The 24,483-nt window shown below is 40.8% G+C and overlaps 1 protein-coding gene across 1 annotated transcript; it reads right to left on the reverse strand.

Annotated features, from left to right (window-relative positions):
* Positions 1–1,702: 1,702 nt before the first annotated feature.
* Positions 1,703–24,456, reverse strand: LOC135480844 (uncharacterized). Its single transcript, XM_064760774.1, has 13 exons — positions 23,418–24,456; positions 22,371–22,529; positions 20,712–20,831; positions 20,200–20,343; positions 19,187–19,433; positions 18,086–18,786; positions 15,987–16,136; positions 9,364–9,579; positions 7,846–7,962; positions 6,557–6,700; positions 4,544–4,799; positions 3,530–4,218; positions 1,703–2,239 (listed from the first exon to the last, which is right to left on the reverse strand). Exons 1-13 carry the CDS (start codon positions 23,452–23,454, stop codon positions 2,073–2,075), a joined length of 3,147 nt encoding a protein of 1,048 aa, XP_064616844.1. The 5' UTR covers positions 23,455–24,456; the 3' UTR covers positions 1,703–2,072.
* Between the last annotated feature and the right edge of the window lie 27 nt (positions 24,457–24,483).

The raw sequence follows: 24,483 nt of genomic DNA on the forward strand, positions 1-24,483 counted from the left end.
GAAAAGTTATTCCTAAATGTGGTCTTCAGTATTTTTTTCAGATTTTTATTTAAAAAGAAATAGACACTTAAAATAAGTTTTGTATGGTTGCTATTTGGGACCACCTTTTGGTATTTACAGTCTTCTTTTTAATACTGTCACAAATGAGGATGTAACACAGGTTTAATGAATATTTTTGCACTAGAATTAGTTCTTTTCAACTATCAAATGTATTAAACCTCAATTTGGATCATATTTATATTTTTAACATATTCATAAATATTGTCATAATCTATGTTAAATGCATATGTTTCGATATGAACAACAAATTTACATTCAAATAAATTTATTAGACAAGCATCACATTCTTATTTAGAACATGATTATCCAACAACGATAAATACCAAAAGTTGGTCCCAAATACCCACCAATAAATATCAGTATGCATGTAACGAAATCAGGAGTAAATGTAACTGAAATCTTGAGTACAACCAATGAAATGAGTGCACACGTAATGAAAAGGACGTGCATTCCGGTAATATACATGCAAATATACAGACCTACTCTCAAATATTCGTTTACTACGCATATGACAAAGTAACATATGCACGTATACCATAAATGAATGTCCCCTACATTAATAATAGATTAACACTACTTCCCTGACCTTTAAAACCGCATATATATTTAACAAGACTATTGCAAGGGATTCACATGTGTATATGCTTCAATGCATTCGATTGCAAGTATTGTTTATGGGCATCTAAGGATTATCGGTATGCATGTAACGACGTGTTCGTCATAGTCATAATGTTTGATGAACAAGAATTCCGTTTTAAGATCCATATTGTATAAACAATAAATTTTAAATACATACACATTGTGCAGATACTGAATTAAGGTTCACAATGAGTAAATAGACCCCGTTTTAAGATCCCTATTGTGCAGAGACTCGTCTTGTGCGGACTCACTTGTGTAAATACTCTTTTTAAGGTTCTTTTTGTGCAATACCATTTTGTGGATCCATACCATTTAAAGTGAAAATACCAAAAACATCTACAATAAACGGCACTCAAAAGGCCACGCAATACTGTATATAAAAATACCTATATTTTCTTTTTTATATGGGTTTGATGGCATAAAATGGATTCTAATGTTTGAATTCCATGGTGGACTGTTTGGACCAATTGCGATGTCGTAATATCACAAACGTTTTTACATCCCATCCCAAATACCCCTTACATGTCCCAATTTTAATATTAAGAGAGCTCTTCCCCATAAGTAGATATTGCAATATGGCAAACGTCATCCAAAGATGAAACAAAAGTCCAAACTCTCAGTGTCCCACCTGCATCCAGCTCAAATTGCTCGATTTTTCACTTAGTCGGTCATAACAAACCCTGGCAAAATTCAAGTTGCTAATTTGAAAGTGAACTATCCTTACCATAAACATCGACGTATTTGCGGGGCCTCCGTGGCTCAATTTGTTAGCGCGCTAGCGCAGCGTAATGACTGAGGAGTCTCTCACCAATGCGGTCGCTGTGAGTTCAAGTCCAGCTCATGCTGGCTTCCTCTCCGGCCGTATGTGGGAAGGTCTGTCAGCTACCTGCGGATGGTCGTGGGTTTCCCCCGGGCTCTGCCCGGTTTCCACCCACCATAAAGCCTGCCGCCGTCGTATAAGTGAAATATTCTTGAGTACGGCGTCAAACACCAATCAAAAAAAAAAAAAAATCGACGTATTTGCTCGTATTTGATTTCGGTGCCATATCATTGCATAGCGTGTACTCGGTTATATGATTTACATGTAAGAGCAGTTATAATAACAGTTAGAATAAAACCCTAACTGTGATAAATTTACAAGAAGCCGATTTTCACCGGTTATGTGAGAACATTTGCCAATTATCACACTATCGTCGCTGCTCTGGATTTACTGTCAATGCTGGAAGTCGTTTGTCATACTGAAGAGGATGACAATTATTCACTGAGTCAAGACAGACATATCAGTTCCTCTACAGGAAGGAGTTACATGCCGGAATCCTGTTATCAGAGTGGACATGTCATATTCTCTTCGAGTTCGGCAAAAGAGAAGATCACTAGCTTTCTGTGTCTTCAACAGCAAGAAATTTGGCTCGGTCTTTTCTCCGAGTTCGGCAAAAGAAACAAACATTGCTGACGAGCAGTATGACGCTGGCAAAAGACGTCATACCGCCTCCAAATTGGAACGCCAAGTCGTAATTGTTGAAAGTATCGCGGAAAATACCTGAAATAAAAAAAAATCGATAATTTAGTAAAGAATTCATTCCTCAAAATTTCGCAGCTAATCAATAATATGACGACACAACGAACGATCCTTTGGCCAGACGATCCAAATTACTGATATACATTGTCAAAACACCATATGCAAATACAACCGATTCTTATGTTGGTATAATACACCACCCGTTTCTAAACGACAGAAAAGAAACATTTATTTTTTCTTTAATGCTACTCGATCCTCAGGAATGTTTCCTTCACATGACGGCGTTCAGGTTTACACGAGTGAAGGAAACTGGACACGCCCAGTATTAAAGCATCGGTCCTCGACAGGTCCCGGGCAAATTTTCTGATTTAAAGTCGTATTCGTTGATACCCGGCATCCAGTTATTATTATTTATTTACATATTAGTTACATATTATTTAAAAATAATATTAGTCTATATAAATAAGTCATGGTCATTAAATTGAATATTCAGTTAAACATCTCACGAAATGGCGGAACAATGTTGAGTGACGACATCAATGACGGAACAACAAACTCTTGCTATCATGCTTTACAGGTATTCAAAACCTGAGCTCAATAAATGCAGCATTTTGTGTATTTATTTATTTATTTATTTATTTGATTTGTGTTTTACGCCGTATTCAAGAATATTTCACTTATACGACGGCAGACAGCATTATGGTGGGAGGAAACCGAACAGAACCCAGGGGAAACCCACGACCATCCGCAGGTTGCTGGCAGACCTTCCTACGTACGGTTGGAGAGGAAGAGTATTTTGTTTAAAGTGCCACCCTTGACAATTACCTTAACATTGCGTTCAGAAATGTTCGACGTCGATGCTAGGGGAATGACATTAGCTACGCTTGTACTTTGTACACGCGAGCTAAAAATGAAGTATGGTTCATGTATTTATTTATTTGATTAGTGTTTTATGCTGTATTGAAGAATATTTCACTTATACGACGGCGGCCAGCATTATGGTGGTTGGAAACAGGGAATAGGTTTCATCAGCAAGATCATGAAAACCTATATTTTCAGTATGATCAATACAGCCCACAATGCAATGAAAGCATTTGACTGCATTAATGCTGAAGAACAACGAGTAAGCGTATTTACAGATACAGTTTTCAGTTGTCATTTAACTTAGGCATCACAATTTTCACAATTTCTTTCCATTTGAAGAGACTACAGAATCGACGCTGATTGGCTTACAGTGGAGACAGAGTTTCCTGTGTCTCTAATTTCGGACAATAAGAATCGATTTTGTATCCCTTTAAGCAGTTATTCTACCTGCGATGGGAGGACCGATGAACGTTCCGATTCCCTGGAACAAGACGACCAGACCGAATGAAGCGACGAGTTTGTCTTTCCCTACAATGTCCACAATGATCACCGACTTCTGCGCTATGTACAGCCCTGCCAAAACGCCGTAAATCACCGAGACCGTGGCAAAGCTGCGGAAATCCCAAGCTAACGGGGTCAACAGCGCCGTCACAGATATCAGTATGAGGCAGGCGTTGTAGATGTAGCGTCGGTGAGGCCGGACTTTGCGCATGTCAAACACGACCCCACTGAAGATCCTCGCCACAATGTCAGTGATACCCATGATGGACACTAGCAGCGCCGACTGGGTGGGGGTCAGACCTTTCGATTCCCCTAGGGCCGGCAAGAAAGCCAAAACTATCTGAATCGCCATTGTGAACAGACCAATTGTCACGCAGAACGACAAGAAAAATGGGTCCCGCAAAAGCTCCAGTTGCAACAGTTTTTTGGTTTTCTCAGCCAACGACTTTCGTCGTTCAAACGTTTTTGTGGTATTGCCGTTTTGTCCAGATTCGATATATAATAGTGGTGCGGTTTTGGTATTGATTCCGTCGTCGACTTCATCGGAATGTTTCAGGATCTTCTTGTCTTTTTTCTCACCCAAAAACTTAATTATTGGCTTAGCGGAGTTTTCTTGTGTTTTTGCTATTTTGGATCTGAAAAATTAAAATTAATTAAAATGTGTTCAAATACAGAAGAAGTCCTTTTGGAATGTGGTATTCCCTTGTTTTCTTTTTATTCTTTCTTACAACCTTATAGTCAATGTCTTGTTAGCACAGATACATATGTAGAGTTAGTTTTGAGCAGAATAGTTTTACACACTTGACCATCTTACCTTGGAATGCGTTTGTACAACGATCTTCTTAATAAAACTGCGCATATACATATATGTAGAAAAAATGTAGTTTTAGCAGTAGAACAAATTTACTTTGGAATGCGTGGTTTTGCTCGTATTATCTTTGACGCCAGTCACAATGTTACCTTGGAATGCGTTTCTTGGACGACAGTGGCCTATACAGGACAGCGCAGATACATATATGTAGAGTATATCCTCCCAAGATCAGAAAAGCGCCCGTGTACCCGAACTCCTCAAAGAGGATCTCTAGGAGGGGAGGGAGAAAGAACGTCCCCAGCCCCACTCCCGCCGTTGCCAGCCCCACCGCCATCCCACGCCTCTTGTCAAAATACATCCCTACTATTACAACACTGGGGGTGTAAGACAGCCCACGGCCGATCCCTGCATAAGACAAAAAATGTGGTGGAAATTACTGCCCCTCGCAAGTTAGTAGAGGACAAAACCACTGACTGATCATATACCTGGCTCCAGACAATTGGTGAGAAGAGCTCAAAAATGCCATGTTACGCCGTGATGTGACGATACATGAAATGATTGGTTTTTATTTCTTACTATGGTATGGCCTAAAATGGTGCTGCGTTCGCCGAATGTTCATCGACGACATCATTCGAGAACATTTTTCCCACCACTGACGGAAAATATGCGTAAAATATACAGCGAGGCTCGTAAGAAACATCGGGCCTCCCTGGCCGAGGACATGATGGCTTCCTCTCATGCTGGTTTTCTCTCATGCTGTCTGCCTCTCATGCTGGCCGCACGTGGGAAGGTCTGCCAGAAATCTGCGAATATTATGGTCGTGGGCTTCCGCCCGGCTTTGTCTGGTTTCCTCCCACTATAATACTGGCCGCCGTCACATAAGTGAAATATTCTTGAGTACGGCGCAAATTACCAATCAAATAAATAAATAAATAAATCTTAAGAAATATAAAATGAAAATTTTCCCCTCATTTTTGGCATACCTTTCTTCATGATCCTAAAAACCACACTCTTTGTTTTATATTATCTTTTCATATATCCTTTAAAGTGACTATAGAACCCCCGAGTCATGCAGCAAATGAAAGAAATAATCAGCTGTCCGATCAGTCAAAGATCTGATAATTATCTTTTCATTTACTTTCTGGACGGGGTTATGCGCTGTACAAAAGAATATTGCACTTTCTTTAAAACCTGCACCGTTTCCCGTGCATCTAACAAACCTCCTGTCGTAAAGCATAAACTTTCAGGCAAGACAGGCAGACAGGCTCATTATAACGTGCCACGACTTTGGTCAAGGGCCTGTCCTAAGCATTGAGTGCACTGACCCTTGAGATGTCTGGGTCAAACCACTTTGTACTCAGACCACTTGACTTGAATAATGCCAAAAGGATAGGGTATACTCCGAGGGCTCAAAAGGTACTAAGACACTTAAAACTGGACAATTCGGCTAGAATTATAATATAATAAAAGACCTATAGGGTAGAGAGTAAAACAAAGAAAGTGACACTGTGATATGGTCACACGCAACGGGTGAAATACTGCCTCTTCGTCACTTTACTTCATTTAGGGTTTTATTTCGGCTGTTCATGTAAATATTAGCAGGTTATACGCTCCCTAGCACCATGGTTTAAGTAGAATTAGGTAAAAACTATATATGCAGTTATGTGAACTGCAATATATCAGACGTCATTGATCTAGAAATACTCAAATACTATATTGTTAGCTTCACATGTAACACACAGAGCCCGAGGGAAACCCACGACCATCCGCAGGTTGCTGAAGACCTTTCTACTAACATTGAAACAATGTAAAGAGACACAGGCCTTCGGCATGTTGAAGGCACAACACAACTAGTTAGTCAATCTTTCAGTGAATGATATAGATTTATTTGATTGGTGTTTGACGCCGATCTCAAGAATACTTCACTTACACGACGGCGGTCAGCATTGCGGTGGGAGGAAACCGGGCACAGAAGGTTGAGAAGGTTGAGAAGGTTGCTGACGGAGCTTCCCTCGTACGACCAGAGAACGGGTCTGGATGAGCTGGACTTAAATTCACAGCGATCACATCAACAAGAGGCTCTGAAGTTATTGCTCTACTCTGGCATGAAAGATGCAGAGGTATGCAGAAGACTTACATCCACTGCCACTGCTAACACTTACCCCCAAGTAATCCGAAGGAGAGATGAACGTAGACTAGTTGAGGTGCGAAAGCGCTGAGGATACAAGCCACAGCAGCGGCCACGCCCCCTACAAATACGACGCCACGAAACCCAAACCTGTTGGTCAGGGCGCTGGCTAGAGGACCTGGACAGACAGAGAACGAACAAATCTGACCAAGAACTATAAGAGTATTCTATAAATCTTAAAACTGTTAACGATTTTGATACTTGTTACATGTACACATCTAGAACATTTCTTGCGTCCTTACAGCACCATTGGAAACTGTTAATTCGCTTCTCTTTTTTTTTAAATTGCTCAGTACTTATCAGTATACGTTTCCATCCTGTAATATCTTATTTATATACTTTTTTTTAGTTTTGTGGTGGTTTATGTTCAATCGTGCTTTGGAAACTGCTCTTGCGAATATTGATCCGGAACATCCATTATGGTTGAGAACTGGTGTACAAGTGTCTCTTTAGACACCCAGATTTATACTTTGATGAAGATTCCAAAACAAAGAACATGGTTAACACAATCTCAGAGAACTGAAATGTATTTGTTTCATTTACGTTTTACGCTACACTCGACAATGCTGGTCCAGAATGAAAACTTTCAGTTTCCTGGGTGCGCGAAAGATATGTGACATAACCAACAGAAAATCTTGCCACGTACCGGACAAATCTCTGCTCTTTAAACAACAAACCTTCCAACAAGACATTCGTTTTAACGAAATGTAAACGCAAGAATTAAGAATGCATCAAAATAAATAGTCTTAAACACCGTGTAAGAACATTTTTTTTCTGAACAAGCATTTCAGAAATTTTGCTGAACAGTGGTAATAGGGTCCAGTGATGTGCCAGGCATGCTCTTGTTTCAAATATAGTTTGAAACACGTCCCGTTACCATGGCGACTCCACAGAATTGCATGTGTTTTTGAAAATAATGCAGAAATTTAGGAATGAGAAAAAGTGTAATGTCCAAAATTTCCTGTGACGTTACTGGACCCCAAAATAATTCAAACTATTTTAGCACAGTTTTTAGTTCTCTTTCATACTTCAGATGTGCGTTTTTGTCTTTTAAGAACGCCACCCCATGGATCCAGAATAAGGGGGACAAAGTACAGCTGCAGCTGGTTTCGGTCACTGGTTTGTTTTAGCTGTTACAGTAAAATGGAAACTTGATTCAAAGACGTGACCATTCTTCATTGCTTTACAGCGGCAGTATGAAGCAAAGCCATCTAAATCATTTCGTCATCGGAAGTCCACACACCTTCTCCAGCCTGCGCTTACCGGAGAGAAGCCGGAAGCCTCCACTCAAAGACATTGCCCAGGATGTCAGACTGGCGGATCTGTTGAACTTCTTTATTAGCTGCAGGTACAGGACCCCTCCCGATCGTTCAACGCCACCTAGAGATGAAAAAAAAGCTGCTAAACAAATAATGTAACCTGTGTTTTTTAGGAAGAGGAGTGGAGACAAGTAGAAAGATCTACAGACATGTTTTTTGACGGGTTTCATAACTCCATAAATCAACTTGTAATAAGCAGTTCTTAAGAGCAATAGGAGATCATGGGATGCGACATGAAAAAAGCAACCGGAAACCTCAGATAACCCACGCACGTATGGTTTAAAGGCAAGACACATGGTTCAGCTGACGTAAGAGGAAACAGACAAGTTATAGAAATAACTCGCCCCTGATTGGATAAAAATAATAAAATGGTGAAGCTTCGACTGTCTCAATGTGCGGCATTTTCCTTGCTTTCACCAGCGATATCTGGGTCGTTCAATATCACACTAGAAAGAGTCATGCTCTTGCCAACACCATGTAGAATGCATATATACATTTAGTCTAGAGTTGACGGTTTAATGTCACTCAATTTTTCCATATGTCACTCGGTCATTTTATAGGTGGAGAAAATTGGAGTGCTAAGGGTAAACCTCACAAATGTGGCAGGCTAGTGAAGACGGTAAATTATCGTTCCTATGTAGGGATTACACCTGCGTCATCTTAGCTCATAATCGCTAGGTGTCAATCTACACAATTCGATCAACATGTCTCCTAAACAGAAAATTGTAATTACAAGCGGCTGGTTAGCAGACTTTATAGTGAACACGTTTTACCCCTCATGTTCATGGTCGGTTGTTCAAAACTGACCTAGAACTTATACACCGCATATAACTTTAAGCGAAGTCTTCAGTTTTGTACTTGCCCCAAAAATGAGTGTGCAAAAGTATATTAAATTTGAGCTAAATCTACTGCTGTTCCATTTAGTCTGTATTGGTTGCCGGGTTTTGTTACAACCGTAAATATATGATATGACTTAATACTGGTATTAGTTGAATACGCTTTTGAACAACCGCGCCTTGATGATACTCAAGGTCTCTCAGCTGCAAATATCAAATATGTGTGGATGTCACTTGTTAGAAAATAATAACTATTATCGTTCTCAGGTTGGCACAATTGTCTCCGCTCATTTCTGACACAATCTGTGTATTCAGAAAACGTAATCCCTAATAACGATAATCACGAATAAAACCATCTTCCATCAATGACATCTACTAATCTAAAAACTGCTCACGAACACCTCACATGTGTAACGTGCAGATATCCAAGACATACTGGTCGAAAAAAAGGTTTTTGTCCCAAGGTCTAATGAACTGTGAGGGCAGTGGAATTCACAATTTCGTTACACAATCGAGACCATAGCTTGTTTATACTGACCTGCTAAAGATAGAAATATTGGTATGATTACATGAAAGAGTCTTAAAGAGCTAATTTATGTCCATGTTACATTTCACTTTGTACTTACCTATAATGATGTGGGACAGAGCACTAGCAAACACAATCACCCATCCCCATCCCCCGTCAGGCGGCTTCAATCCTCTTTCATCTTCTTCTAGTGAGACATTTGGAGGATCATTGCTACAGGGCTCCGTGTACGCTGGACCGCTTGGGAGATTGGACAATGGCGGATCATCTTGGCAGAGGTTTTGACGGTCCCATTCCTGCTCTGCCTTATCGAATACAACATCGCCGGAAGCCAAAGACGACATTTTGGTTTATCTGTGAAGGAAAAATAGATTTTTATTTATGTCTTTATGTCATAACGCATACAAAATAACAATAACAAAGCTGTCGATATTTTCTACAGAACAACCATGTCACGGAGGCCCCCCTCTACCTATTACGAAACGGTTTGAAGCGCCATTGTTGTTAACTGGATCAGGTAATAATAGACTGACAGCAGCAAACACGTTTTGCGAGGAGCAGACAATATTAAACATACCTACTTCTTCTTCAGTTAGGTTATACAAAGACTTACGAGTTAAAAGTGCACAAGTGAGAAGAAGCCACGTGACAATACACACCCGTGTTCCGAGCAACTCAACAAAGGAGATAAGGTTTCCCATTACAATTCACTTAACGGCCGACATAATACACTATCAAGCAACCTGTTAATTCTTACCACGGCATGGAAAGTGCAATGAGATGAATAGAGGTTATAGTTTGCTGATGACACACATAGTTCTTATATAGGCTACTGTATACATGTAGGCCTATATACATCTTGAGAACGGCGTACATATATATATATATATATATATATATGGAGTGAGCAGCATTCCACAGATATGCCCACTGCATAGATATGCTTCCGTTATCATAATAATGGCAGTAAAATATCAATAAACAATTACAGACGCATATTACGCGAATATATATATATATATAGTCTATACATAACATGTAACTACACATTTATCTTGTCTGAGCGTACAACATCCAACTGATGTCTTGATTAGAAAACTAACAACACATCAAGGGTATTCCACTGATATGTGTTTAATAACATTATTTATATATTTATATTGGTTAGCACGCTAGGCACAGCGTAATGACCATTTCACCAATGCGGCCGCATTGCTGGCTTCCTCTCTGGTTCAATACATGGGATGGTCTTCTAGCAACCTGCGGATGGTCGTGGGTTTCTGCAGGCTGTCGTCGTATAAATGAAATACTCTTGAGTACGGTGTAAAAACACCTATCAAATAAATAAATAAATATATTTATAATGCCATGTCCCTGTATACATGTCACATTCGTACATGTCTATATAACTCTACACGTAGGCTAAAATGTACATATTAAGGCTTGTTCGCAAAATCAGAATATACAACAGTACTGTAGATTTTACTGGAGTGATGATCATTGTACTTGAGGATATTTCAGTTGTATCATCTATGATGATATATATTTATTTATTTTATTGTTTTTTTACGCCGCACTCAAGAATATTTCACTTATATGACGGCGGCCCAGCATTGTGGTGGGAGGTTGCTGACAGACCTTCCCAAATACATGTACGACCGGAGAAGTAGCCAGCATGAGCTGGACTTGAACTCACAGCCACCGCATTGGTGAGAGACTCCTGGGTCATTACGCTGCGCTAGCGCTCTAACAGAGCCACGGAGGCCCCTCTATGATGATATGTGAAAACATATAAATGAATATATGCTTGCAATAAAGTATCAATATTGGTATCGTTATAAATGTCAAACGAACTGAAAATCTTTTATCCACCGCTCTTTTATCTAGTGCTGCTTCACTGAAACGCCTTACGAAGGCAAGTAAGTCGCCCCGCCCGAATCGTTATACCGGTATGTGTCAACCAGTCGTTACACAATCCCCTTCATGCTGAACGCCAAGAGAGGAAGTTACAACTTCCTCTTTTAAAGCCTTAAGTGTGACTCGATGCAGGATTGACCCTGAATCTACCGCTTCCGAATAGGACGCTCAACCGACTGTGCTATCAGGGCAGGTACTTTGTGTTTTAATATCTCTAAACTCCGTGCTTCTCTCTTGGCTTGGGGGCCTCCGTGGCGCAATGACTCAGGGGCCTCCCGCCAATGCGGCTTCATCTCCGGTCGTAAGTGGGAAGGTCTGTTAGCAACGTGCAGATATTTGTAGGTTTCCCCTGGCTCTACCCGGTTTCCTGTCACCATAATCCTGGCCCCCGTCGAATAAGTGAAATATTCTGGAGTACGGCGTGAAAACACCAGTCAAATAATATATAAACATGACTGAGGATCGACAGCCAGATAGAGGAAATAAGACATATATAGCTCCGTATCACAAACCTCCTCAATCAAAGCAGAGAGAAATTGGATGCGAACCTCGTCACGTGTTACACGAGAATCTCACCACATGCCCACCAGAACCTCATCACGTGTTAGATGAGAATCTTATCAAATGCCCACGAGAACCTTATCACGTGCATGTTCGAAAATGACCTTCACCCCGCACTGAACAAGGGACACAGACCCCCATTACAACTTCCGTTTTTCGGGAATGTAATTTTGTGTATTTTAGGGTGTAAAGTCTTTTTTTTGCTGCCAGCCTGCCGTTTTTTGGTATACAGGTGCATGCTTGGTATCAAAATGCTGGAAACTGTCTAATCTTTGGGCAGGTATGAGTTTTACTGATGAAAGTTTGAAATTCTGGGTGAGAGGACACAAGGTGGTGATGAGGTGGCGAGTGACGTCCCCTTGGCGTTGCCAGGCATCCCCTCCCATCTGCCGGCATAGAAAGGTCAGATTTTGACGGTCAACCTATGTCAAGATTTTAATGGCTTCTTTCTCACAGGTTGGGTCATATGACGTCAACATTGTCGCTTATGGAAAATTAATGGGGGTCTGGCCAGAACGTACGCTGGCTGATAGCGGCCATCTAGACCTCGACCTTGGCGCCAGCCGGTGAGGTCGCAGTTTTAATAAAACCCCTTGGATCGCCCGCGCTTGTGGGTTCTCTGCGTGGACACGAAGGTCTTGGTCTAATTTAAAACCGTTTCATCGCTAACTTCGCTTTCGGGCTTTGTTTAAACGGCGACCTCCACCTGCTTGCTAAGGTCGCAGTCTAGATGGCCGCTATCAGCTACCATAACTTGCCGGCAATCACATTATCGTCGCTGTTTTGGTTTCACTCCCAATACATGCTGTTGGCGTTTATACTTCTAAAATTTACTTCCCGGAGATTGTACGCTAAAGAACATACCTTGTATATTTAAGGAAATCTGCACAGTGGCTCTCAAGCCGATACGAATTCGTGACACAGCACGTTCTGCTAATCAAACTCAACGAGTTGGCCAGAGCTACATGTAGGCCTGATAGAACGATGTGAACGTTTGTCTTAAATGCATGTAGCAGCCTGCGGCTTAGAACGCACTGTGTATATTTATTATTTGTTTATTTATTTGATTGGTGTTTTACGCCGTACTCATGAATATTTCACTTATACGACGGCGGCCAGCATTATGGTGGGGTGGGAAACCGGGCGTGAAAGAAGCCCACAACCATCAGGTTGCTAGAAGACCTGTCCACGTACGGCCGGAGAGGAAGCCAACATGAGCTGGACTTGAACTCACAGCGACCGCATTGGTGAGAGACTCCTGGGTCATTATGCTGCGATAGCGCGCTTACCAACTGAGCCACCCACTGTGTGTAGCCTCCTCACATTCAGGCCCTTTAGTGTTGGAGTCAGTGAACGACGATCGCTATTTTCACTCACACATGTATAGTCAATAGCGATTAACCCTTAAAGTACTACGCCGTTAATCTATCCGTGCATGCATACTTACCTCAGACAATTTACAGCTGTGTAGCAAATATACAGCGTTTTCCATTCGGACTGCTTACCTAAATATACAATGAAAGCCTAAAATATCTCGTGTTCATTGGGGTCGTCTTGTGGAAGTCTACATGTTGACCTATCTGAGCATGGGTACAAGCGATTTCGCTGCGAAAGCCCACAGGTTTGTCTAAAGTAGGTTGTAGGCCTACGCTTCAGTCTATAACATGCCCCGCAGACAAACTGAAGAATACCATAGGCCTATCAAACCAGAAAGCCTATTCAGTATAAACACAGTCATCCATGAGCCTGTGTCATTATTCTTTCGCAATCTGAGACTTTGGCCTGTTTTACAAGAAGGTCGCGCAATGACCCATTAGTCCTTGCATGAAACAATATGACGACAGTCTACGCAGTGGTTGCATCAACTGTACCCATACAATGCGGGCAGCTTGTAGTCTCATTTCAACATAAAGGGGCTAAGTCCATAAAACGTGCACAAACCTGGATTCAGTGCGCTCCCCATGTGTACGCAGTCGTGATGTTCGGCAATTTCAGGGCAGCAGGCCGGAGGTCACTCGCGTTTTAGGGGTATTTCTGGTTGATTTGGCGTAAGGGACTAAAAGTCAATAGAACATTTTCTCAATGTGCTAGGGGGCTAGGATAAACGCGTCGCCCATGGTAACTGCAACCTGTCACTGTATGCCGATTGGTAATTAATCAGTTTCTTTTAGTCTTGTTGCGAAGAAACAGTTATAGTTAGGAGAATGAAGACTCCGGTAACATCTCAAAGTAAACATGAATTTATTTATTTATTGATTGATGTTTTACGCCGTATTCAAGAATATTTCACTTATACAACGGCGGCCAGTATTATGGTGGGTGGAAACCAGGCAGAGCCCGGGGGAAACCCACGATCATCCGCAGGTTGTTGGCAGACCTTCCCACGTACGGCCGGAGAGGAAGTCAGCATGAGCTGGACTTGAATCACAGCGACCGCATTGTTGAGAAACTTCTGGGTCATTACGCCTGCGCTAGCGCGCTAACCAACTGAGCCACGCAGTCCCCCAAGTAAACATGAACGGTACGATAAAGTCAGTATACCATCCAATGCACCATGCAGAACTGTACGCAAAAACTATTTTCATTTTTTTTTTAAATTTCTCATCAATTGCCTTGGTGTAAAAATAGCCTTATATATGCATACATGAAATATTCATGCACAAAGTGGTCAATTTTTATAACTAATATATAAGGATTCTTACATATACATTATTATGGGTGTAAAAATACTGACATTTATTTTTGAATGTGGACTCATCACTCGATTATTTGTACATAAAATGGCAAAATTACAATTAAATATGCTACATTATAAAAATTCATCACCTCCAACCCAGTCAATCAAATGAAAATGGTGTCCCCATAATACAATTTTCAGATTTCCTTGACCGAACTCAATTTGTTCTCTTCACCTAGAACATATCTTCCGTGCACAATTTTAAGTCGTCTGCCGTTTTCGGGACAATGCTTCGTGCTTATTATTTTGAATTGGACATCCTAACATTCTGTACGCCTGTTCTTTGTGGGAAAAGCATGATTTTGGCAAAATCTCCCCGGGGCTTTAGGGGAAGTATGTGCACAGTGTTGAATAAAATCGCCACGGCAATAAAAACGCATCTCAGAAACGTAGGTTTGATTAGCGACAATTCATAAACTATAGAATTGTTGACGGTTCTGATACTGCATACATTTACACGCCTAGAGCAATTCTTGCTTTTTTCAAGCATCACTAAAAACTGTTCATTGCTTCTCATTATTTCATCTATATTGTAATATCTTACTGCATATAACTTATAAGTTCTTTGATGGTTTGTATTGGAAATTAAAATCGAGATTATTGACCTGGGCCCAGTTTCACGAAGCTATCTTAACGTTACGAGCTCGCAAATGCAATGACGAGGTAATGCGTAAAGTACTGGTTGCCTTGGTAGTTAAGTGAACGTAACGTTAAGATTACTTTGTGAAACCAGGACCAGGTTGCCGAGGTAGTTAAGTGAACGTCAACGTTAAGAGTGCTTTGTGAAACCGGGCCCAGGTTGCCGTGGTAGTTAAGTGAACGTAACGTTAAGAGTGCTTTGTGAAACCAAGCCCAGGTTGCCGGGGTAGTTAATTGAACGTAACGTTAAGAGTGCTTTTGGAAACCGAGCCTGTAGAAACCTCCGTTGATGATTGATATACAAATGTCTGTGACGACGACTAGATTCAGAGTAATTTTAGGCCGTGCACACATCCATACAGAGTATAATACAATACTGATGATTTAAAAATATTTTTATTTTGGGGGATGTCAGGAATACTGACACATGCTAAAATATACAAAATATATACATGCTCCTGTAGCACACCTTAAACAATTACTATAAAAAACAATGTTGATCTCTATGAGACAATGCATGTCAAAAATATTGCCTTTTCTTAGAATAGTAAAATAAATGAGCAATTGCAAAGTTAGCCTCAAAGTTCAAGTCATAATATGCAGGATAAAAAATTAATGATTACTAACAATCTCAGTCATGTATACGGAAGTATATGTCATTAATGACACACTAAATAATGCAATCTCAGTCATGTACCATCCTCCAGTAAATGTCATGATAAATGTACATAAACCAAGTATTGATTAAGTCCAAATTTATAGTTATATGTGAATATGTAAAAATATATCATAATACATCCCGTCAGTCATGTAATTGAACATTTTACCAAATATTAATTTTCACATAATTAAATTGAGCGCCACCTAACACTCATCAAGTACTGAAACATCCGTCGATTTTGGCTTTCTTCTCCAGGCTAGTATGTTTCCAAACACCATAACACTGGCCCCAATGAGAGTGGCGGTGGCTCCGAAGTAAAACGACTCATCATAACGCTTGTACCTGTCCCGCAGAGCCCCTGAAATGAACATGTATTTATTCATTAATTTATTTTAGTATTTATTTATTTACAAATGATGAGAAAGACTACGTCTCACACCACATAACATAATCTGAATCTTAATCTGATGAAAAAAGAGTATTTTGAGTAATTCTACACCAGTTACAAATTGTATGCAATTAGCATCACTTCTTTTTTGTTTCTTACCTTATTCAGCTTTTGTCATGGTGGTAGGGGTTGTAAAAGTTGCTACTTTTAAGCTGCTACTTTTCAAGAGGTTATTATACATAATCAGTTAGAATAAAACGCTGACTGAGGTAAACTGACATGAGGCCGTATTTCACAGTTTGCGCGTGGACATTTAACAACTATCGTCCTATCGTTGCTGCTTTAGTTTTCGTCTCCATTTTATGTTATTGTGTTTCCTGTGAACATTTTTTTTTAATGTTCATATACAGACAGAGAAAGTAGAAAACTATCATTTATTTATTTACACTGGAATTAAATTAAATTAAATTAAATTAAATTAAATTAAATTTATTTATTTATTTAAGTTCAATTATATAATTAAATTAAATTATTTAATGATGATCAGATTTATCGGTATCGGACATGCTTTATTGCACGGAGTAAACCGCAGCCCATCTGCACGTCCCAAATCTTGTCTATTTACTTAAGAATACTTAAGAATATTTCACTTAAACGACGGCAACCAGCATTACATTTTGCGAGAAAATCGGACAGAGCTCGCAGGACCAAAGCTTGATACTAAATACCACTGGCAAACCAGACCATGTATCATGAAAAAAATTAGTTGGTTGGAATAATTATTCGGTAACTCATATGGTAATCAGATCACATCAAAAGCTAAAGATTGGGAGAGAAAAAATCCATTACGATTTTATGATAAGAAATGAGTTAAAGTTTATTATTATGTATCTAATACAGATAATGTCGTTGCATGCATTTACTCATGAGTCTCTAAGAATGTACAAGACTAAGGCACTGCCACTGTAAAACAAGAGCGATTTGATCGCTGGAGAATCCATCCCCTAGTCAGATTACCTGATTTCAATCCATTTAACAGAACGCGATGATGACTATCGTGGACAATTGATCAAAACAAAATCCTGATGTGTAAATTTCAAGTGATCACATTTCGTTAAATTATGCCAATTACTGCGCTCAAAGCATCTTATTACCTCTTTGTACAAAGTGGCTTGCTACGTAGAAAAGCCATAGTAATCGGAGGCTCTGACCTGGCTTACCATACCCCTTACTGCGCATGTGCCGCTCCCCAGGTTTTACGTCACTGCCTTCGCTAAACAAGCTTGACCTTTGAAGACTGTCTGACACATGTGCCACTTTTGTTTCCGCGCGGATGTGTATTCAGAAATCACCAATAAAATAGATCCAGGTGTCCGCTTGAATCATGTTAAGTATACTTTAGATCAAGAGAATGTATCTAGCATAAGTAGAAACAAGTGTTTGTGGTTTGTTGACGTGACATCAGTCACCTTGGCGTTGTTCAAGATTTCTCTACACAATTTGTTAGTGGTGGCAGTAACGTAAGGCGAACGTAGCGAGCGGCACATGAGTTGTGAGCGGCACATGAGCTGTGAGCAGTATGATGGATTACAAAGTCATCGTTTGCTGCTCTGAGACTTAGACAGTAAACTTCCTTACAAGAGTGAGAGATTGTTTCTTTGAGACTCTGCGCCGGCTTACAAGAGTGAGAGATTGCTTCTCTGAGATTCTGCACCGGCTTACAAGAGTGAGATATTGCTTCTCTGAGAATCTGCACTGGCCTAGAAGAGTGAGAGATTGCTTCTCTGAGACTCTGCACCGGCTTACAAGAGTGAGATATTGCTTCTCTGAGAATCTGCACTGGCCTAGAAGAGTGAGTGCTTACATCTCTGAGACCCTGACTTACAAGAGTGATAACTTGCTACCCAAGCCTTCCTTACCTGCTATAGGAGGGCCAATCAGACTTCCCATCCCTTGGAACCAAATTAGGAGGCCGAATGAACTTTTGAGAACCTCCTGTCCCACAAGATCCACAATCACTACAGACTTCTGGGAAATATACATTCCTGTCACGAGCCCGTAGCACGCGCCGATGGCGAGGAATGCCGGAAACGTCCGAACAACTGTGCATAGAAACATGACAAGAGCGATGATAGCCACATTTAAGTTGTATATGAACAGGCGTATTGGGACAACCTTCGGTCTGTCAAATAAAACCCCGGCCAAAACACGACTTACTGCTTCCACACCACCCATTACTGACAGAAGTATAGCCGACTGCTCTTTAGGTATCCCACGATCTTTTGACAAGGCCGGGAGAAACACCAGACTAGCTTGGAAGGCGAGAGAGAATAAGAACATTGCGACGCAAAAAGACAGGAAAGGAATATCCAACAACAACGTCACGTCTAAGTATTTCTTCACGAAACTTCTCAGACATGACCGCGCCTCGACGTTGTCATGTGGGCGTGTCACATGATTCTCATGAGCACTGGCTATGTCATCATGGAATCTCTGGCCGTCCTCGGCTGGCTTGGCTCTGGTTTCCACGGCAACGTCTGGATCACTCAGTTTGATTTTCCCGTTTTCGTCAAGCATGGATGTGGTTTCCGTGCAGTTAGGATTACATATATCTTCCTCACTAAAAAAAAAAAATAATGATAATAATAATTCCTCAAATAATGTGACATCTACAGAGATGTCATGAAAAGTGTATATTTTAGTCTTTGAGTGAGTGAGCGAGCGAGTTAGTGAGTGAGTGAGTCAATTACTGCAAATGTTTCAAACGTAAGACTTTTGTACTTCGCAAATATTATTTAAGGGGTTTTGTATTCCTGTGGCTGACCACATTTTCTTGTGAAAAATACAGCCGTTTTCATATTACATCACATATAAGACTGACATTTTTTATAACAAGCAACCATTAAAAGTCTTACATTTAGAACATTTTGAATAATTCAGAATTTAAGAGAGTTAATTTTTGTTTTATAGCCCACCCGATATCTGAGCAAAGAAAATCTCGCAAGTGCAGCTCTACTTACTGGGATGTTTCCTTCACTGGCCGAAAAAGGGCGCCACCAACAGACAGATTAAGACTAATTGCCGCCAAAATTAAAAGCGCGCCAAAATAGCCATAGAAGGAGAGAAGGGCCTCCGTGAGAGGCGGGATTGCGAAGGCCCCGACCCCCACTCCAGCAACGGCTAGCCCTACTGCCTTCCCACGGTACTTGATAAAGTACAATCCCACTATAACCACGCTAGGTGCATATGCTAAAGCAAACCCAACGCCTGAAACAAACAGAGACCTACAATAAATTCTTCATCAATGAATCCATTGGAAACCACACTATTTATTTATTCACTTAACTGTTATTGAAGACCTTGCATACAAAAGAATTTTTCACTTATTTTAGTGGGAAGGTCTGTCAGCAACCTGCGGATGGTCGTGGGTTTCCCCCAGGCTCTGCCTGGTTTCCACCCACCATAATGCTGGCCGCCGTCGGATAACTGAAACATTCTTGAGTAAGGCGTAAAACACCAATCAAATAAATAATAAATAAATAACCTATATCATGGAATTCAGTTTTATGGAAGATGGAAACCGGAGTGCCCGTGATAAACCACCGACATCTGGCAGGTTACTTACCAGCTTTCCAACGTGTGACGTACAGATATCTCTACCATACTGGTAGAAAACAAGCTTTAAAATCTGCAAATTCCCTATCCAATGCCAGTGTTGAACACGGATCTTGTGTTTCCTTGACTCCAAAGACAAGTGTCGTTTTAACTACTCGACAATCTCAAATTTAACTATCGTGTTAAATTATTTTAACCATATCGAGGAGTAGGTATAACAGGAAATACATATGTTAGCTCAAATATTGAAGATAAGACATCAAAAACAAAAAAACATTTTTCCAGCATACTCAAGAATGTCAATTGTCCTGTATATATGTACAGCTTGACAAGGCAACAAGCTACAAAATTATAAAAAGCACTGATTCTAAGTTAATAATGGATGAGACTTATAGGTTTCTTTGGTTAGCAAACATACCAGTCATCGTCCCAAAACTAAAATACATATAGGGTAGAACCGGTGGAAAAGCACTGAGAGCCAGTCCGAAAGAGGAAAGAATGCCGCCGGTGATGACCACAGTTCGGCAACTGAACCTGTTGCACAAAATGCCAACAACTGGACCTGTAGAGGCAGAAACAGCGTAATGTACCAGAGTTCGGTAGCTGAACATGTTGCGAAAAATAACAACAACCGAACAGAAAAAAAAACTATATGGATGCAAACCAAAGTCACTTTTTTTTATCAGAATTTGTTTAAAAAAAGCATGTTAATTGCAACTTCTTAGATGTCACTGGTACTGGGTTACCCAAAATACTTTGCGGTCGTCACGTTTCATAAACTTTTACACAGAAATAATAGATCTCCAAGCAGCGGGCACTGAAACTGACTTTTGCTGACAGACCGACGGACAGACAGACAGAATACTATTCCAACAGTCTATCCTCTCCTCCTAATTTCGTTGAGGTGATGGAGTAAATTTCCGTGCTTACCTAAAGACTGTCGTAACGCGGTATTCAGCGAGAAGATCCATGAGATTTCCGATGCCGTGTGACCCTCAAACCGCTCCTTTAATTCCAGATACAATAACCCACCTGAGCGTTCTATTCCACCTGAGGGAAAATAAAACACATTTCAAATAGACTACATCTAATACCTCGAAATTCACATCAGTTCATGGTATTTTGGTTGCGACTTATTAAGCATTTGTATGAACAGTTAGAACAAAACCCTAACTGAGGTAAATTGAACTGCGTCGGCGAGGACAGTTCTTAGCTTGTGTGAAAAGGCCTTCACCTGAGTGGAAACATTTTTACTTGGGTTGAAATGTTTCAACGGAGTCAAAAGTTTCTTTCTCAGATATAAAGCGCGTTTTTACCTACCCCAGGTGATAACTGTTTTCATTTAGACAAAAACTCACGTGATATCTGAAGCGGCGTTCTGTTTCGAAGTAGTCCAAAGATGTCAGAAAAAAGCGTTGATCCCGTTCATCTTATGGTGCCAAGGGCTGTGTCAGTTGTTACTTTTTAGGCATTAACATGAACAGTTAAAATAAAACCCTAACAGAGGTAAATTAACAAAGAGGCCGGATTTCACCAATTACGTGTGATTATTTTCACACTGTCGTCATTGCTCTGATCTATTTTCCAGTCTTTCATATCAGCGGCTTGGTTCTGTTTCGAAGCAGTCTAAAGACGTTCGAATGGTGAGTTGATCAAGTATGTCTTGTGAGAACAGATATATATGTTCACATACCCGTCAGTACGGCATGAAAGTTTGTACAAGGTACGAATTAACAGATCTATACCTGTTGTTAAAATTGCCTTTCTCCACCGACTTTTGTCCCTCAGTTCGAAGATGAGAACGATGCTTCATTTCAAACAGGTGAAATCGGAAAGTTTTACGAGGTAGTCGTAAGCTTCTCGAGGTGTAACTTCCGTGGGAAATGCATAAAAAATCTAGGCCTCGACGCTGACATCTATATACCAACCATGATGGACGCACGCGTTCGGCGTCAGTAATCGGGAGACCGATTCTTAAAACAGCGTTGAAAGTAAACCACCAATAATTAGGTAAAGCAAGAATATAGGACGGAGTCCTGTAAAGAGAAGCAAGTAATGGTGACAGAAAGATGCAAGGAATGCTCTAGGCGAATAAAGTTATTTACTTTATTCTCTCACCAGAAATATGGTGAGAGAAAACCTGGCAGAGCCGAGGGGAAACCCATGAACATCAGCAAGTTGCTGGAAGACCTTTCAACGTACGACCGGAAAGGAAGACAGCATGAGTTGAACTTGAACTCACGGCCGTCACACTGGCGATCATATTGGCGAGAGGCAACTGGGCCACGGAGGCCCCAAATAAATTTAATCAGTATCCAAGTCATCATGTTAGTTCACAAATGTACTTGTTAATTAAAGTGTGTATCACAGTTGCCTACTGACCGCAACTGGTCATACATCAAAAGTACGAGGCCATCTTATTCAACACTATATTGGTTAGTACGTACAGCGTTAACGCCGAAATAAACAAACTAAATACATGTGAAATACCTGGGCTAGGCGTAAAACGTCATTCGAATAAGTGACTATTTAATGCCAGGGTAACTGTGATTGACAAAAAGGGTGTTCTGCAGTTTCGTCGCTGTTTACCAATAATTAAGTGGTTGAGGAAGGATCCCAAAACGCAGAACCATCCCCAGCCTCCGTCACGTGACTGGCTCTTTGCGCGTGCCTTATCACTTCCTGGGGGTCTTCCGGTCTTCTGCTTGTTGCATGAATCCCCCTCTCCGTGGCCGTTTTGCGAGAATGCTGGTGTAAGAAGTGAAAGTAAGCACACAGATGCATCACTCACTAATAAAGCTTGCACACTTACAGTTTGCTTTAAACAAACACATGATGGTTGTTAGTTTATGACAGGTGGTGAAACACGTAAGCGCTACAGAAATACTCAGACTATCAGGAAAGCTGGACATTACATCCGTCGGTTGCACTATCGCTGACAGCCGTCTGTTACTATGGAGATCACGTGGTCTCTGGCTTCCAGAGCCGCTCTCTGAGTTTGCTTTACATCACTGTTGCCACTAGTAAATTTTGTCCAAAAACCGTGAACAACGTCACAAGGTCACTGAGGTCATGGTCCTTGAGGCAGGAAGAACTTTACGTCAGAAAGCACAAACACCCTGTCTCAACCGTTATCTTCATCTATATTAAAGTCTGCATAACATGATTCCCACGGGCAGCCGCACTTGAAATAATTTTATTGGCGAAAGCTGATTATAGGCCGCCGGGGGGACTTTAGTGATGAGGCTCAGCCAAAACAAGCCGACGTGCATTGCACAGACACCGCTATTCCGAGTGTTCTACCTCTTGGTTGAGAAATATTTGCAGACGCCATATTCAAGGCTGCTGAGACATTTACACCTGCATGTATCAAAGCTCTCCACAGAGTACGGATGGGCCATATTTAAAATATTTATTTCTAAATACATCGTTTGGAAATAAATCCGTTAAGTTTACGACAGTATTTTTTCTCAGCTGTCAGCTCTCGTGTGCGGTAAGCTTAATTTTTACACTGTGCTCAAAACAATTCGAGGGAGTAGCAAATATTAAAGGGAGGCAATCATTAACACGAGATAACTTATTGCCCATTTTGTCAAGGAGTTACCTCCTCTTCGATTTCGGAGATTTGTTGCTTACCGTTTTCTGTCATCTGTGTTTCCTCGTTACTCTTCATCTTCTGAGAAGGCAGAACTTACTTATGCCTTTGTAATCCTTTGTGCAACTTTACTGAACCAGCTGGATTCCAAGCGATGAAAGGACTGAGTTATAGGCCACGAAAGCTGGGGTCGCAACAACCCTCCTCATAGTTTACAGACGAGGTTTTTCTTAGTAGGTGTTTTAGATTTTTTCACGTAATTTCCTGCGCGATTTAAAACAATCCCATGAACCACCTCTCGGAGTACACTGTACATTGGAAAATCTGTTTCCGTAGCCTATACGTTAAGATAAGTCAGGGCTCAAATTACTTGCTCAGTCGCATATGTATCATGCTGATATTTTTGTGATTGGGACCGCACATAGATTGGTTTTCCTCCGCGGACCAAATAACTCACCACGGTAGCGGTTGAATTATTTCCCGCGTGGAGTTTGTCGTAAGGTACCAAATCTTTTAAACGTAAGTTACCGAGGAAGAGGGATTACCAGGTCAAGCAACAACTCATGACCTTCAGAACAAATGAACCTTCGACTGTGTATCTGTTTTACAAAATTTGTTTTTCCACAGTATGTAGGCTTATGCAGTGGCACTTTTTTTTGAGCAAGTGATTTTTTGACATTTGACATCAGTGGTTCTCCGTACATGTAAAATGTGACTAGGCCCTATATCGTTTTGCATACCGGTAGGCTAATAGACCTATTGTCCCTTTCTGTATATAATACAATCGGGACCAGCAATAAAGGTAGTAGTGTATATGAAATTTCATGAAAGATCACGTTCCATGGTCCGAACAGCCAGGTATTAACACATGCAGGCTACGAAAGTGGTTAGCGCGCTAGCGCAGGAAAATGACCCAGAAGCCTATCTCATGCAGTCGCTATGAGTTCAAGTCCAGTTCATGTTCACTTCCTAACACGTCCTGTACGTGGGAAGGTCTGCAGCAGCCTGCGGATGGTCGCATAGGTGTCCTCCCAGCTCGATCTGCCCGGTTTCCTCCTGCCATAATGCTGGTCGCCGTCGTAAAGGTGAAATCAAATAAACAAAATA

The sequence above is a fragment of the Liolophura sinensis genome, chromosome 13, assembly GCF_032854445.1.
Source record: "Liolophura sinensis isolate JHLJ2023 chromosome 13, CUHK_Ljap_v2, whole genome shotgun sequence".
NCBI classification, from domain to species: domain Eukaryota; kingdom Metazoa; phylum Mollusca; class Polyplacophora; order Chitonida; family Chitonidae; genus Liolophura; species Liolophura sinensis.

Bases quoted from the DNA above. Each gene is read 5' to 3' on its own strand.
- LOC135480844 (XM_064760774.1), bottom strand. From the start codon at position 23,454: ATGAAGAGTAACGAGGAAACACAGATGACAGAAAACG. The intron at 22,530-23,417 runs GTAAGCAACAAA...TTCTTACACCAG, and splicing joins AACACAGATGACAGAAAACG to CATTCTCGCAAAACGGCCAC. The intron at 19,434-20,199 runs GTATGTTTGCTA...TGTTTGTTTCAG, and splicing joins TAGTTTTGGGACGATGACTG to GCGTTGGGTTTGCTTTAGCA.